Consider the following 13,346-nt stretch of genomic DNA (forward strand, 5'->3'; position numbering starts at 1 on the left):
CCTATCAGCTATTAATTTAGATTTCTTTCTTCGCTCCATCTCTTTTGCTTTATTAAAGGTTCTGCCACTATAAATTAACTCCCATTTATTTATTAACTCTCATTCAAAAATTCTTACGATTAGATATTTAATCAATATTGAACAAATCATCATAATCGATAATGCTTACCTGAGCTAGTGGTTTCTGATATCAGGATTTATAATTATTATTATTGATAGTTGAGATTAAGCAGTAGTGTTTAGTGGATTAGTAGGTTCTACCTTTATAAATCAACTCTAATTGAAGTTTTACTTCAAGAATGTGTATTTACGCCACATAGAGATATTACTAGTATTACACTGGTTATTATATTGAAAAGCTCTTGTATTTTTAACTCTGTGTTGAACACTATACCTAACGTCTCAATACTTGCTTTCAAACATGACAGATAAACAGAAATCATTAACCTTTCAGAAAACAGTAGAAAATGGATCCTGGCTGATCCAAAAGCATGCTACAACCAGTGATGGGAAATATCATGTTTGTTGTTGAGAGCTCTGCATATAGTTATTTGAATTGAAACAAATGCATTACATCAGGCTCCCATGTTGGAGTTCTAGAATTATTGTTTCAAATCATTTCCGAAAAAGGATAAAATTTCATCTCTTTGACTGTTCTTTTTCCCAACTAGAGAGCTACATAGAACTGAGTTCTTCAATACAAATATAATTGTAATTATTATTAGAGGACATTAATTATGTTAATAATAATAGAGAGTGTGAGTGTGCAGTGTACTGACATCAATCCTAGCCTCCAACTCGTGGATGGGAATGCGGCGTCCGTAGCAGAGGATCTGGCGGCCAATGTCCTCGCAGATGGGCGTGGTGCCGTCCAGCTGCAGCAGCATGTTGGTCTTGAGCAGGTTCTTGGCCCTGGCCACCTCAGCCTCGGTCACACTCGTGCACAGCTTCATCCACTCGTCGTGTATTTCACCCAACATATCCTACACAACACAAGTTCCCAACAAACTATTATACAAACAATACAGACAACTTGTGCACCTACAACAATAAACAATAAAAATAGAATGGTAATTACACAATCGAGAATGTTAAAATAACATAGATTAACTTATCGGAATATGTGAACAAAATAAAAAATAATACAGCAGAGCATCTATAATTCGTAGTTGACGTTTACTACGAATTGTGGATGGTACACATAATGGAGGCTATGGAGAAGGATGAAAGCGAGAGGAAGAGGAGGGGGCTAATCATGGAGATTGAAGAAGAACACTTAATATTAACTATGGAATGCTAAATACAGTAGTTAAAATAAATAATCATAGCGTCTCCTTTAAATACCTACATCTGTAGTGTATCATCTATAAACGCCGAAATAATCTATCATGTAAGTGAATAAATCACGTCCGCATGATGGACAACCAGAGGAAAAACTAAATAAAATGTAACACAAAAATAGAGGGAAAATACAAGTAGGCTAGCACTAATATTAAAAATTATGATTTAGAATTAAAGACAATAATATGACCAAAAGTTTGTAAGATTAGTACGAGGATACATTGGGTCGATTGAGTAAAAACTAGAATCTAGTGACTAGCAACTAGTCATTGGTTCTAAGTATAGTAACCAATGGTTATAACTATAATGGTTATATAGTTACTCTAGTTATATCTATACAAATAAGATTATAATAGCTGACTGGAATCCTATCATTTGCTTGAAAATAACATAGATCTAACAATATTGTTGGCTTTTATTCAAATGACCTACTATAAGTGAATTATTAGGAAATAGAGGACGTATATTAATGAAAATATATATTCATCTGGAAACAAAGGGAGAATAAAGCAAAATACAAGACTGAGTAGTGGCAAAGCTTTACAACATGGGGTCGTACACAGTTTCCAGCTTGTCGCGACTGAAATTCAGCAAACATTTTTTACAGTGTCATTTATTTTATTTATTGGTAAGTCACTTGTATTTTGTTATGTAAGTGATGTCATTAAATAAATAAAAATCAATTTCGATATTGTGGAGCTCCAAAATGAATGGAAACACTGTAAAATTGCACTGTTTATTAGAACACTTACTTCGATGGTCATGCGGTCGCAGACAAAGTAGGTGCCCCAGAGGCCGGTGTCCTTGTAGCAGGTGTTGAAGGACTGGAAGGAGTGCGCGAGGCCCTCACTGGCAGCTGCGCGCGCAATGCTTGAAGCATTGTTGGCGCTGCCGCCCTGCGAGCGATCCCAGGCGCCAATGAGGGTGTTGGCCACCATCAGAGGGATGTTGTCGGCGCTCTCCCAGCCGCACCCCTCCACTGCTACCGCCACGTGCGCCAAAGGCATGAAGTCGTCGCGAATGCGCACCTCAGATCCTAATCACAAATTACATTATTGTTTTCAGAAAGCATCGTTGCAATACTGTCATTTAATGTAAATTAGTGTATAAATCTATATATTAAAACATACATAAATAAAGAAATCATCTAATGTAGCGTGATAACACATTCTACAATATCCAGTTGAATAACCTCAAACATTATATCAACACCGGCAAATCTCAATAAACCACTATAAATAAGAACACAGAGACAGAGATAAGGTTACTAGTGATAGCCAATCTATTTTCCACAAAGATAACAGTTGATGAACCAAAGAAGCAAAAGATAAGCAACCAAAAAATAGTACAAAATTGGTCGATTGAATAAAAACTAGAATCTAGTGACTAACAACTAGTCACTAGTTCTAGTTACAGTAACTATATTACCCACAGTATGGCCATTGGAATTTTTTTTCCCGCCGCCGCCATGAAGATTCCAAATATTTGAATTTTACAATGGAGCTTATAGGCAATTATAAGTAAAATCGCTTGCCTTTACTTATTAAAACATATTTTTGTGATTATTAACTTCGATATAATTTGTTTAAGGTTTTTTCTATATTCCCAATATAGTTTTGGAACTTGAAATAGTGATTCTTAGATAATAGCGAGTAAAAATGAAAGGTAGGTAACGTAACTTGAAAGCTGAATCTCCAAAAAACTTTTGAAATATGTCATGATATTGTAATAAATTTTGTTCCATTGACAAAAAATAATGAAGTTCTCATATCTATTTGTAGAAATATGATGGAATTCTCATCACAATAGATTCCATAACATTCAAATATTTTGTTTTATTAGTTGACAGCCAATAAGTCTGACGAAAATATTGTAAACCCAACATTGGATATAAACTGTGAAAAAGCCAATAGTTCTACTTAATGATTTTAATTAATATGTAAGCAATTGAAAAAGAAAACACATAGCCCATTTATTATAAACATAACCATGATTATTAACATTTAGTGATATTTCAAATTTTAAGCTCGTGGGAATGCAACTCTAAATCCATATTATATCAATAACTATTGACCAATTATTGAACATGTTATGGGTAGGGTACTCAGTACTGAAGAGAATCAATAATAGAAGTCAAGATTTACTTAATCAGCACTTAATCACGGTTAAAAATTTCATAAAATGTTATATTTAATTGAGCCGCAAAAATATTTTGAAATTGAATTATTTGAAGTTCGATCCAATAAATTGGATGAGGAAATATAATAAAATTAAAATTTATCTTATATTCATCTAGATCACTGGTTCCCAATAAGTTGAAAAGCTCTAGAAGTGGTCTGCGATGAGTCCGAAGGAAGGAAAATTAATGTTTCAAGCTTTATTAGTGTTTTTAAAATTTTCTTTATTGCCTATATTCAAGTCTAATCAATTTCCCTTCGAAAATGATATATCAAACTCATCGTGAGTTCAAAATATGTTTACAATCGGTAGAAGAAGTGATAAGTTCCAAATTTCTAATGCTATAAGATAGGAGTTAAAAGTTTGTTTGGAATCTTAATGGCGGATTTGTACCATGTGACCGGCTATCCAATCAGAAGCGTGACAGTCAATGGCCATACTGTGGGTAATATAGTTACTGTAGTTCTAGTCATACAAAGATTATACAGCTGATTCGAATCTTAGCATTTGCTTGGAAATTACTTAGAACTAGCAATTGCTAGCATCATCACGTCTGAAATACTGAACTGATTAACTTGAAATTTTGCATATAGATTCACAATTTACCGAGGATGGTTATACTATTTTCAATTATTCAAGATTTCATTACGTCAAGTTTTCAAATAGACTCTTGTGGAGCTAAGGGTTAACCTGCTAGTAAAATATAAAGTTTATTTTAAACAAACATCACATTCATGACTACATAATGATTACAGGTAATGTATTGTATTTGTACGACTTATGTATTTTGTCCTTTTTCAGTCAAGTATGCTCTATAATAACATATGTCATTGATTGATTAGGTGATGTATGCTCTGGCAAATATCATTCATTGATTAAGAGTTGTCGATTGAAAACAATGTCAATAACATAGGACAGCTGCATTTTGTTCTAATTGTGATTAAAATATGCAATAGGAGGCTTACCAGTGTATCGGCAGCCAGCCGGCTCGGCAGGCACGCCATACTTGGGCTGGCTTTTGCCAAAGTGCTGTTCTGCCAGCTTGACCAGGTCATTGTGGTTAACTCCGCCAGCTCCAGCCAGTACTATGCGGCTCGGCGTGTAGTAGCTGCTAATGTACTCCACCAGGTCCTGGCGAGTGATCGATCTACAACACCAACACACTCTCACATTCCTTCTAATTCGATAATTTAATAAGCTTCAGTAACTATGAACGTGATATTATCGGGCTCAAAATGTATGACATTTATGTGTTTTTATTCTATATTCTGTAAAATTGAAGCTTGTTTTCGAAAAAACTTATTACCAACCTATCTAAATTTGAATTGTCTGTTTTTTTATTTCTTATTCTAAGGGCTGGTTTATGAGCTCGGGATTTCGTAGTCCTAGGATTCCGTAATCCGCGGCGTAACGTAGTCCAGGACTGAAAAATGGGCTTATGAGACAGGGCGTAAGCGCGGATTATCTTTGAGCCAGCGCAACTTTAGACCACGGAGCAACTGTAGAATTCACAGGGAATTTTTGTTGTAATGTTGGCAACAGGTGATTGGAAGCACTCTCACCTATTATGTTTGTCTTTGTCTTTCTTCTTACTTGGAAGTTCGCTGTGAACATTCGTCTATTCGCTTACTACGACAAGGACAATAATATTGTAACTATATTATAGTTAACATTTTCAATTATAAAATAATCAATAATTATTTATAATAATAATAACCAATAATAATTTTATCAATAACCATACCACACTTTCTTATAGCTTATACATTGAAATCATCCACATGTTCGCACATCCGATGAAGTTACCTATACAGTACCGTACCGTATTAAGAAGAAGGTATTCTTCTTAATAAAGGTATTACCTCTATTATTAGAAGAAGGTACTTTTATAACGTTTTCTAAACAGTAATTTCAATATAAAAGATTATTACCTACATAGTTATTCACTTTCTGGCGAACTAGTTTATTGTAATAATGCAACAAACTTATAATATCTTATTGTGATACATAATATTGAATATGAGTCATTGAACGAGCGTTAGCGAAGTTCTCACTTTCGACTTACTGAAGGCCAAAGTCGTTTTCTGTCTGTTTGAATGTTCAACAAGAACTTAAGAGAGAATTGATCAATTATCTTCAAATTTTTAACACGAATTCTTTGAACCTTTTTACAGGTCAAGTTCGTTGGAGAATAAAATTGACTCACTCCTTCGTCCTTTTTCAGGATATAAAAATAACATTGAAAGTGCATAAGAAAAAAATGTGTTTTGATTTATCATTTATCAGTCAGCTGGAACTATTTGCATGCTATTTTTGTAATTTGTGAGTAGAAGCTCCTATTAGTTTTCACTAACACTTGATTATTCAATGTATAGGTACTCACTCATTCATTTCATTTCAATAATTCTATCAATAATCATACCACACTTTCTTATAGCTTATACATTGAAATCATCCACATGTTCGCACATCCGATGAAGTTACCTATACAGTACCGTACCGTATTAAGAAGAAGGTATTCTTCTTAAAAGGTATTACCTCTATTATTAGAAGAAGGTACTTTTATAACGTTTTCTAAACAGTAATTTCAATATAAAAGATTATTACCTACATAGTTATTCACTTTCTGGCGAACTAGTTTATTGTAATAATGCAACAAACTTATAATATCTTATTGTGATACATAATATTGAATATGAGTCATTGAACGAGCGTTAGCGAAGTTCTCACTTTCGACTTACTGAAGGCCAAAGTCGTTTTCTGTCTGTTTGAATGTCCAACAAGAACTTAAGAGAGAATTGATCAATTATCTTCAAATTTTTAACACGAATTCTTTGAACCTTTTTACAGGTCAGTTCGTTGGAGAATAAAATTGACTCACTCCTTCGTCCTTTTTCAGGATATAAAAATAACATTGAAAGTGCATAAGAAAAAAATGTTTTGATTTATCATTTATCAGTCAGCTGGAACTATTTGCATGCTATTTTTACTTTCCTTGCCCTATTACCAAGGTAAGGAAAGTATTGCTTTCCAAAAAAATTAAGGACCCTATTTCATGTTTTCTATTACGTTCAGGTCCCCTGAGTCCAAAAAAAATGATTTTTGGGTGTTGGTCTGTGTGTGTGTAGGTGTGTGTGTGTATGTGTGTATGTCTGTGAACACGATAACTCCATTCTTAATCAACCGATTGACTTGAATTTTAACTTAAGGTCCTTATACCATGAGGATCCGATAATAAGAAATTCAATAAAATCCAATTCAAGATGGCGGAAAAAATGGCGGATAATTACTAAAAAACATGTTTTTCACGTTTTTCTCGAAAACGGCTCTAACGATTTTTTCAAATTTATACCATTGATAGCTATTTATAAGCCCTATCAACTGACATGAGTCTCATTTCTGAGAAAATTTCAGGAACTCCATAATATTCTTGAGAAAAATGGCGGATAATGACAAAAAATCAATGTTTTTCACGGTTTTCTCGAAAACGGCTCTATAGATTTTTTTCAAATTCATACCATGGATAGATATTCATAAGCACTATCAACTGGCATGAGTCTCATTTCTGGAAATATCCATGAGCTCCGTAATATTCTTGAGAAAAATGGCGGATAATGACTAAAAATCCATGTTTTTTCACGGTTTCTCGAAAACGGCTTTAACGATTTTCTTCAAATTTAACCATGGATATTTATTTATCAGCTCTATCAACTGGCATGAGTCTCCTTTCTGGAAACCAATGGGGGGTCCACCCCATCCTTGGGAAATGGACTTAGTAACCTCCTTCTCGTGCATGAGTAGGTAGGTGGTAGCGCAGTTCATAAAAAGAACACATAGTCGAGATATTTCATCTGTAGAGCAGCTGTTTTGACGACTTTAAAAAAAATGACGACTAAAAAAATCATCGAATTCACAATTATTCACAAAATAAAAAGTACTTTGAAAACAATTATGTATACACATATACAGTAGTCTGATCGTAGTTTCAAATATGAGCAAGGAAGTTGTGTGAGTGTACCACACCAGATTTTTTAATTTGTGAGTAGAAGCTCCTATTAGTTTTCACTAACACTTGATTATTCAATGTATAGGTACTCACTCATTCATTTCATTTCATACAACTACAAAATCCATAATGAATCTTATATTGGATTGGATTAGGATAAATGTTTATTTTAAATTATCTATATTCATTATGTAGTGTTTCATTCTTGTGTTATAAATTTAAAAAAAATTATGGCTTCCTTGTATTGGTCTTTTTGAGTTTGTCATTTGCTTGTAATTTTGTTACTTTGTCTTATCGTTTGTAAGTATTGAGATGTGACCTGGTTGCCGTAATTTTATTTATTCTAGTGGTTTGAATAAGCTCTTTTTCTTTCTATTAACATGTTTACTGTACCTAGTTGTTCGAACTCACTGCCAGCGCACAAGTTTTCATTGCCGGTAGTGCCATTTTGTAAGTTAGAATATTTATTTTAACAATCTGTATTATTTTATGGCAAATGGATGAATTTTAATTTTAATTTTTTGTATAATTCATTAGTATCTTCAAATGTTGAGATCATTGAAACGGTTTGAAATGTGCTGGTTTCGCCATTCATTTTCCTTTGAAATTATGTATCGAAATCATGTATCACATGACCACCTTCCTGTTTGAAAAAATCAAGTTGGATTCGAAATGAAGCTAGATCCTTATGACGGTATTATTATTATTAATATATCATACTTGTAAAAGATATATTCAGCTGTTTCCATAATAATTCTCATCAAATCTGTATAATTACAAGTTGCGGATCTCAGAGATCAATACAACAGTTTATGAGCGAGTTCTTCAACCCAGGGTGTCTCTAGTAAATATATAATGAATATCATGGAAATAATTTCAGTTGTTTTTTACTTTCCTTGCCCTATTACCATTGATAGGTGAGGAAAGTATTGCTTTCCGAAAAAATTAAGGTACCCCAATTTCTAAATTTCTATACGTTTCAAAGTCCCCTGAGTCCCAAAAAGTGGTTTTTGGGTATTGGTCTGTATATATATACACACACCTAATATATATATAAATATATATATATATATATATATATATATATATATAGATATATATATATATATATATATATATATGTGTGTGTGTGTATGTGCGTCTGTGTACACGATATCTCATCTCCCAATTAACGGAATGACTTGAAATTTGGAACGTAAGGTCCTACGATATAAGGATCCGACACGAACAATTTCGATCAAATGCGATTCAAGATGGCGGCTAAAATGTCGAAAATGTTGTCAAAAACAAGGTTTTTTTGCGATTTTCTCGAAAACGGCTCCAACGATTTTGATTAAACTTATACCTAAAATAGTCATCGATAAGCTCTATCAACTGCCACAAGTCCCATATCTGTAAAAATTTTTAGGAAATCCGCACCATCTATGCAAAGTTTGATTTTAGATTCTCTATTATCAGGCTTCAGATACAATTTAAACAAAAAATTTCGAATGGAAAAGATTGAGCATGAGAATCTCTATGTAACATTGTTCAGTAACATTTTCACCTGAAATTAAAAATAAGCTCGAAATTCGAGAAAATGTGATTATCCAATAATTGCAAACTGTTGGCAACTGTTGATTCTATTATATGATTCACTATGAAGAGATAGCATACCTCTTGTGTCTCCAGCGTTATTGCCCTGTCACCAGCTGGCTCAAATCTTTGAATAGTAGACCTGAGATGCGCGGGAACACTAGCGTCAGGTGATCAATTTTCATAACGGCAAGGAAAGTTGTGTGAGTGCGCCACACCAAATTTTTGCATTTTCTGATGATATTGTGTTAGACATGAGTGAAACAAGTAATATGTCTTTGAGGGTAATGAAATTGGAAATTGTTCAGAATTCAAAGACGATCCCCAATATAACATTTTTTTTTGTCAAAAACGAAACAATAAGGAGTTATTGACTTAATCCCGGACTTAAACCTACCCTCTAGCAGGTCTAAGTTGAAGTCTAAAAACATCATTTTTCTGCCCAATATTATCTGATTTAAGCTCGGACTTTGACACATAAGCCCACCGAGATTATCTCTCAGACCGGGGTTAAGCCGTCGTTGTTCTCATAAGCCCAATTTTTTAATCCTCAGGTTTATCCCTGCGATAATTGCCTTTTACGCCTCGGCTCAACCAGACCCGAGCTCATAAAGCCGATTTTCAGACCGCAGCGCAAAAACCGGTTATTAATCCTGGACTGGAGATAACCCGGAGCTCATAAACCGGCCCTAATTTTTACAAATTTTCTAAGTTTTATTTTGATTTGTAATTTTAAGATTAATGATTTGGTTTGAAAATTAATATGGACATAAATTATTCTACATAATATTTGGACGATATGAGACAAATTAAGAAATACGAGTGCTATTCAGAAGTAGATTACGTTTTTGGATAAAAAACTAAGTACAGAAAAAATTATTATATACATTATTTTATTTATTTGAAAGAGGAACTAAATACTATTTTTTTCGATAAATCGCCAAACGATATGACATTTGTCATATCGGTGAACTAGCTTTGAAATTCTGTATCGAAATCATGTATCACATGACCACCTTCTTTTGGAAAAATCAAGTTGGATTCGAAATGAAGCTAGATCCTTATGACGATATTATTATTATTATTAATATATCATACTTGTAAAAGATATATTCAGCTGTTTCCATAATATTTCTCACCAAATCTGTATAATATTACAAGTTGCGGATCTCAGAGATCAATACAACTTTATGAGCGAGTTCTTCAACCCAGGGTGTCTCTAGTAAATATATAATGAATATCATGGAAATAATTTTAGTTGTTTTTTACTTTCCTTGCCTATTACCATTGATAGGTAAGGAAAGTATTGCTTTCCGAAAAAATTAAGGTACCCCAATTTCTAAATTTCTATACTTTTCAAAGTCCCCTGAGTCCAAAAAAGTGGTTTTTGGGTATTGGTATATATATATATATATATATATATATATATATATATATATATATGTGTGTGTGTGTATGTGCGTCTGTGTACACGATATCTCATCTCCCAATTAACGAAATGACTTGAAATTTGGAACGTAAGGTCCTTACGATATAAGGATCCGACACGAACAATTTCGATCAAATGCGATTCAAGATGGCGGCTAATATGTCGAAAATGTTGTCAAAAACAAGGTTTTTTGCGATTTTCTCAAAAACGGCTCCTTTTGATTAAACTTATACCTAAAATAGTCATCGATAAGCTCTATCAACTGCCACAAGTCCCATATTTGTAGAAATTTCAGGAAATCCGCACCATCTATGCAAAGTTTGATTTTAGATTCTCTATTATCAGGCTTCAGATACAATTTAAACAAAAAATTTCGAATGGAAAAGATTGAGCATGAGAATCTCTACAATTTAATTTCACCTGAAATTAAAAATAAGCTCGAAATTCGAGAAAATGTGATTATCCAATAATTTATTGCAAACTGTTGGCAACTGTTGATTCTATTATATGATTCACTATGAAGAGATAGCAACCTCTTGTCTCAAGCGTTATTGCCCTGTCACCAGCTGGCTCAAATCTTTGAATAGTAGACCTGAGATGCGCGGGAACACTAGCGTCAGGTGATCAATTTTCATAACGGCAAGGAAAGTTGTGTGAGTGCGCCACACCACATTTTTGCATTTTCTGATGGTATTGTGTTAGACATGAGTGAAACAAGTAATATGTCTTTGAGGGTAATGAAATTGGAAATTGTTCAGAATTCAAAGACGATCCCCAATATAACATTTTTTTTTGTCAAAAACGAAACAATAAGGAGTTATTGGCTTAATCCCGGACTTAAACCTACCCTCTAGCAGGTCTAAGTTGAAGTCTAAAAACATCTTTTTTCTGCCCAATATTATCTGATTTAAGCTCGGACTTTGACACATAAGCCCACCGAGATTATCTCTCAGACCGGGGTTAAGCCGTCGTTGTTCTCATAAGCCCAATTTTTTAATCCTCAGGTTTATCCCTGCGATAATTGCCTTTTACGCCTCAGCTCAACCAGACCCGAGCTCATAAAGCCGATTTTCAGACCGCAGCGCAAAAACCGGTTATTAATCCTGGACTGGAGATAACCCGGAGTTCATAAACCGGCCCTAATTTTTACAAATTATATTTTTACAAGTTTTATTTTCATTTGTAATTTTAAGATTAATGATTTGGTTTGGAAATTAATATGGACATAAATTATTCTACATAATATTTGGACGATATGAGACAAATTAAGAAATACGATTGCTATTCAGAAAGTGATTACGTTTTTGGATAAAAAAAACTAAGTACAGAAAAAAATTATTATATACATTTATTTATTTATTTTGAAAGAGGAACTAAATACTATTTTCGATATAATCGCCAAACAAATTTAGACATTTGTCATATCGGTGAACTAGCTTTGAATTCGGCCGTCTGTGACGCCAGCCAGTGAGCACACCCCGCGCGCGCGGAGATCTGTGTCGTCATCGAAGCGCTGTGTTGCAAGCCAACGTCTTCATCTTCGGCAATAAGTGGAAATCACTAGGTGCCAGGTCCGGACTGTAGGGTGGATGAGGGAAAATCTCCCAATTATTTTATTGACATTTGCAACCAGCTCATCACTCACAATGCTCGGTCTGCCACTCTTCTCTTCGTCATGAACATTATTACTTCGTCTAATTTCTAATAACATTATTTGGTATTTCCAGTAAAACTCAACATAAATAATATCAAGTGAACATTTCTAGGTATTTATTATTGGAAAGTGCTAATTTCAAAATTAAATTCTTTATAGACTTAATTGAATGAATGAATGAATGAATTTATTTGCCAAAAACAAAACACAAAAGCTTTACAAAAAATAAATATAAGTATATATGCTACTGCACTTAAACCAAGATACATACCTTTATTTAATTAGATATAATAACGAAATGATATCCTTTACATTACAAACAATAGTTTTAAAATGAAAATTCAATTTATGATTACATGCATAAGTACAGTAGGTGAGGCAAAAACACCGACAAAAGGAAGATTCCTTGTGCGCCAGTGTGAGTCGTAAATCAGCTTAATCAGGGATGTAATATATAAACTTGAATCTAGCGTATGAAGTGTTCGAAAATATAATTTATAATATGAAGTTGATTATTGTATAAAAGTCAACGATTGGAAATAATTCAAGTTTAGCCATGCCTCTATGGCTCTTTTTCTGAGTTTATTATTTCGGAAATTATTAAGTGGAAATTCACTTTCTAGTATATTTATGAATTTACTGCTAATGTAGTAAAGTTGCCTTCTAAGAAGAGCTGAGTTGGTGTTATATATTTCATATTTTCTTATTGTATTAGGTCTAAGATTATAATTTATGTCATCGGCTAGAGGGAAATTATGCTCGTATTTAAAACTGTAATTTGTTATGCAACTAAGATATAACTGTCGTATAGTTTTAACATCAATTCACTGAACAAAATCTTACTATCATAAGTTCTAGGTTTCTTTAAAATTGTCTTTATGATGAATTTTTGTATTAGAAAAAGGTTTTTAATATGGGTATCGAAAGTCCCACCCCAAACTATTAACCATATCGCATTAGGGATTCTACTAGTGCCGTATATACCTGTTTGCATTCTGAGAAAGATAGCACATTTTTCAATTTATAAAATTTATAAGATAGGTATTTTAGTCTCTTACATAGGAAGTTAACATGGATGTCCCATTTGAGACACTCATCGATCCATATACCAAGATATTTGAGGTTTGATTTCCTATTAATAACAGGGCAGGAACATCTATTAA

At 33.3% G+C, this 13,346-nt stretch overlaps 1 protein-coding gene across 1 annotated transcript in view; it reads right to left on the minus strand.

Annotated features, from left to right (window-relative positions):
- LOC111063399 (mitochondrial-processing peptidase subunit beta) overlaps positions 1-13,346 on the minus strand; it is a 33,282-nt gene that overhangs the window by 509 nt on the left and 19,427 nt on the right. Inside the window, exons 5-7 of the mRNA XM_039430769.1 lie at positions 4,485-4,666; positions 2,094-2,377; positions 780-983 (exon numbers count right to left, since the gene is read on the minus strand). Of these exons, the coding sequence (XP_039286703.1) occupies positions 780-983; positions 2,094-2,377; positions 4,485-4,666 (670 nt within the window). The remainder of the gene's footprint in view (positions 1-779; positions 984-2,093; positions 2,378-4,484; positions 4,667-13,346) is intronic.

Source organism: Nilaparvata lugens, chromosome 6 (assembly GCF_014356525.2).
Source record: "Nilaparvata lugens isolate BPH chromosome 6, ASM1435652v1, whole genome shotgun sequence".
NCBI classification, from domain to species: Eukaryota; Metazoa; Arthropoda; class Insecta; order Hemiptera; family Delphacidae; genus Nilaparvata; species Nilaparvata lugens.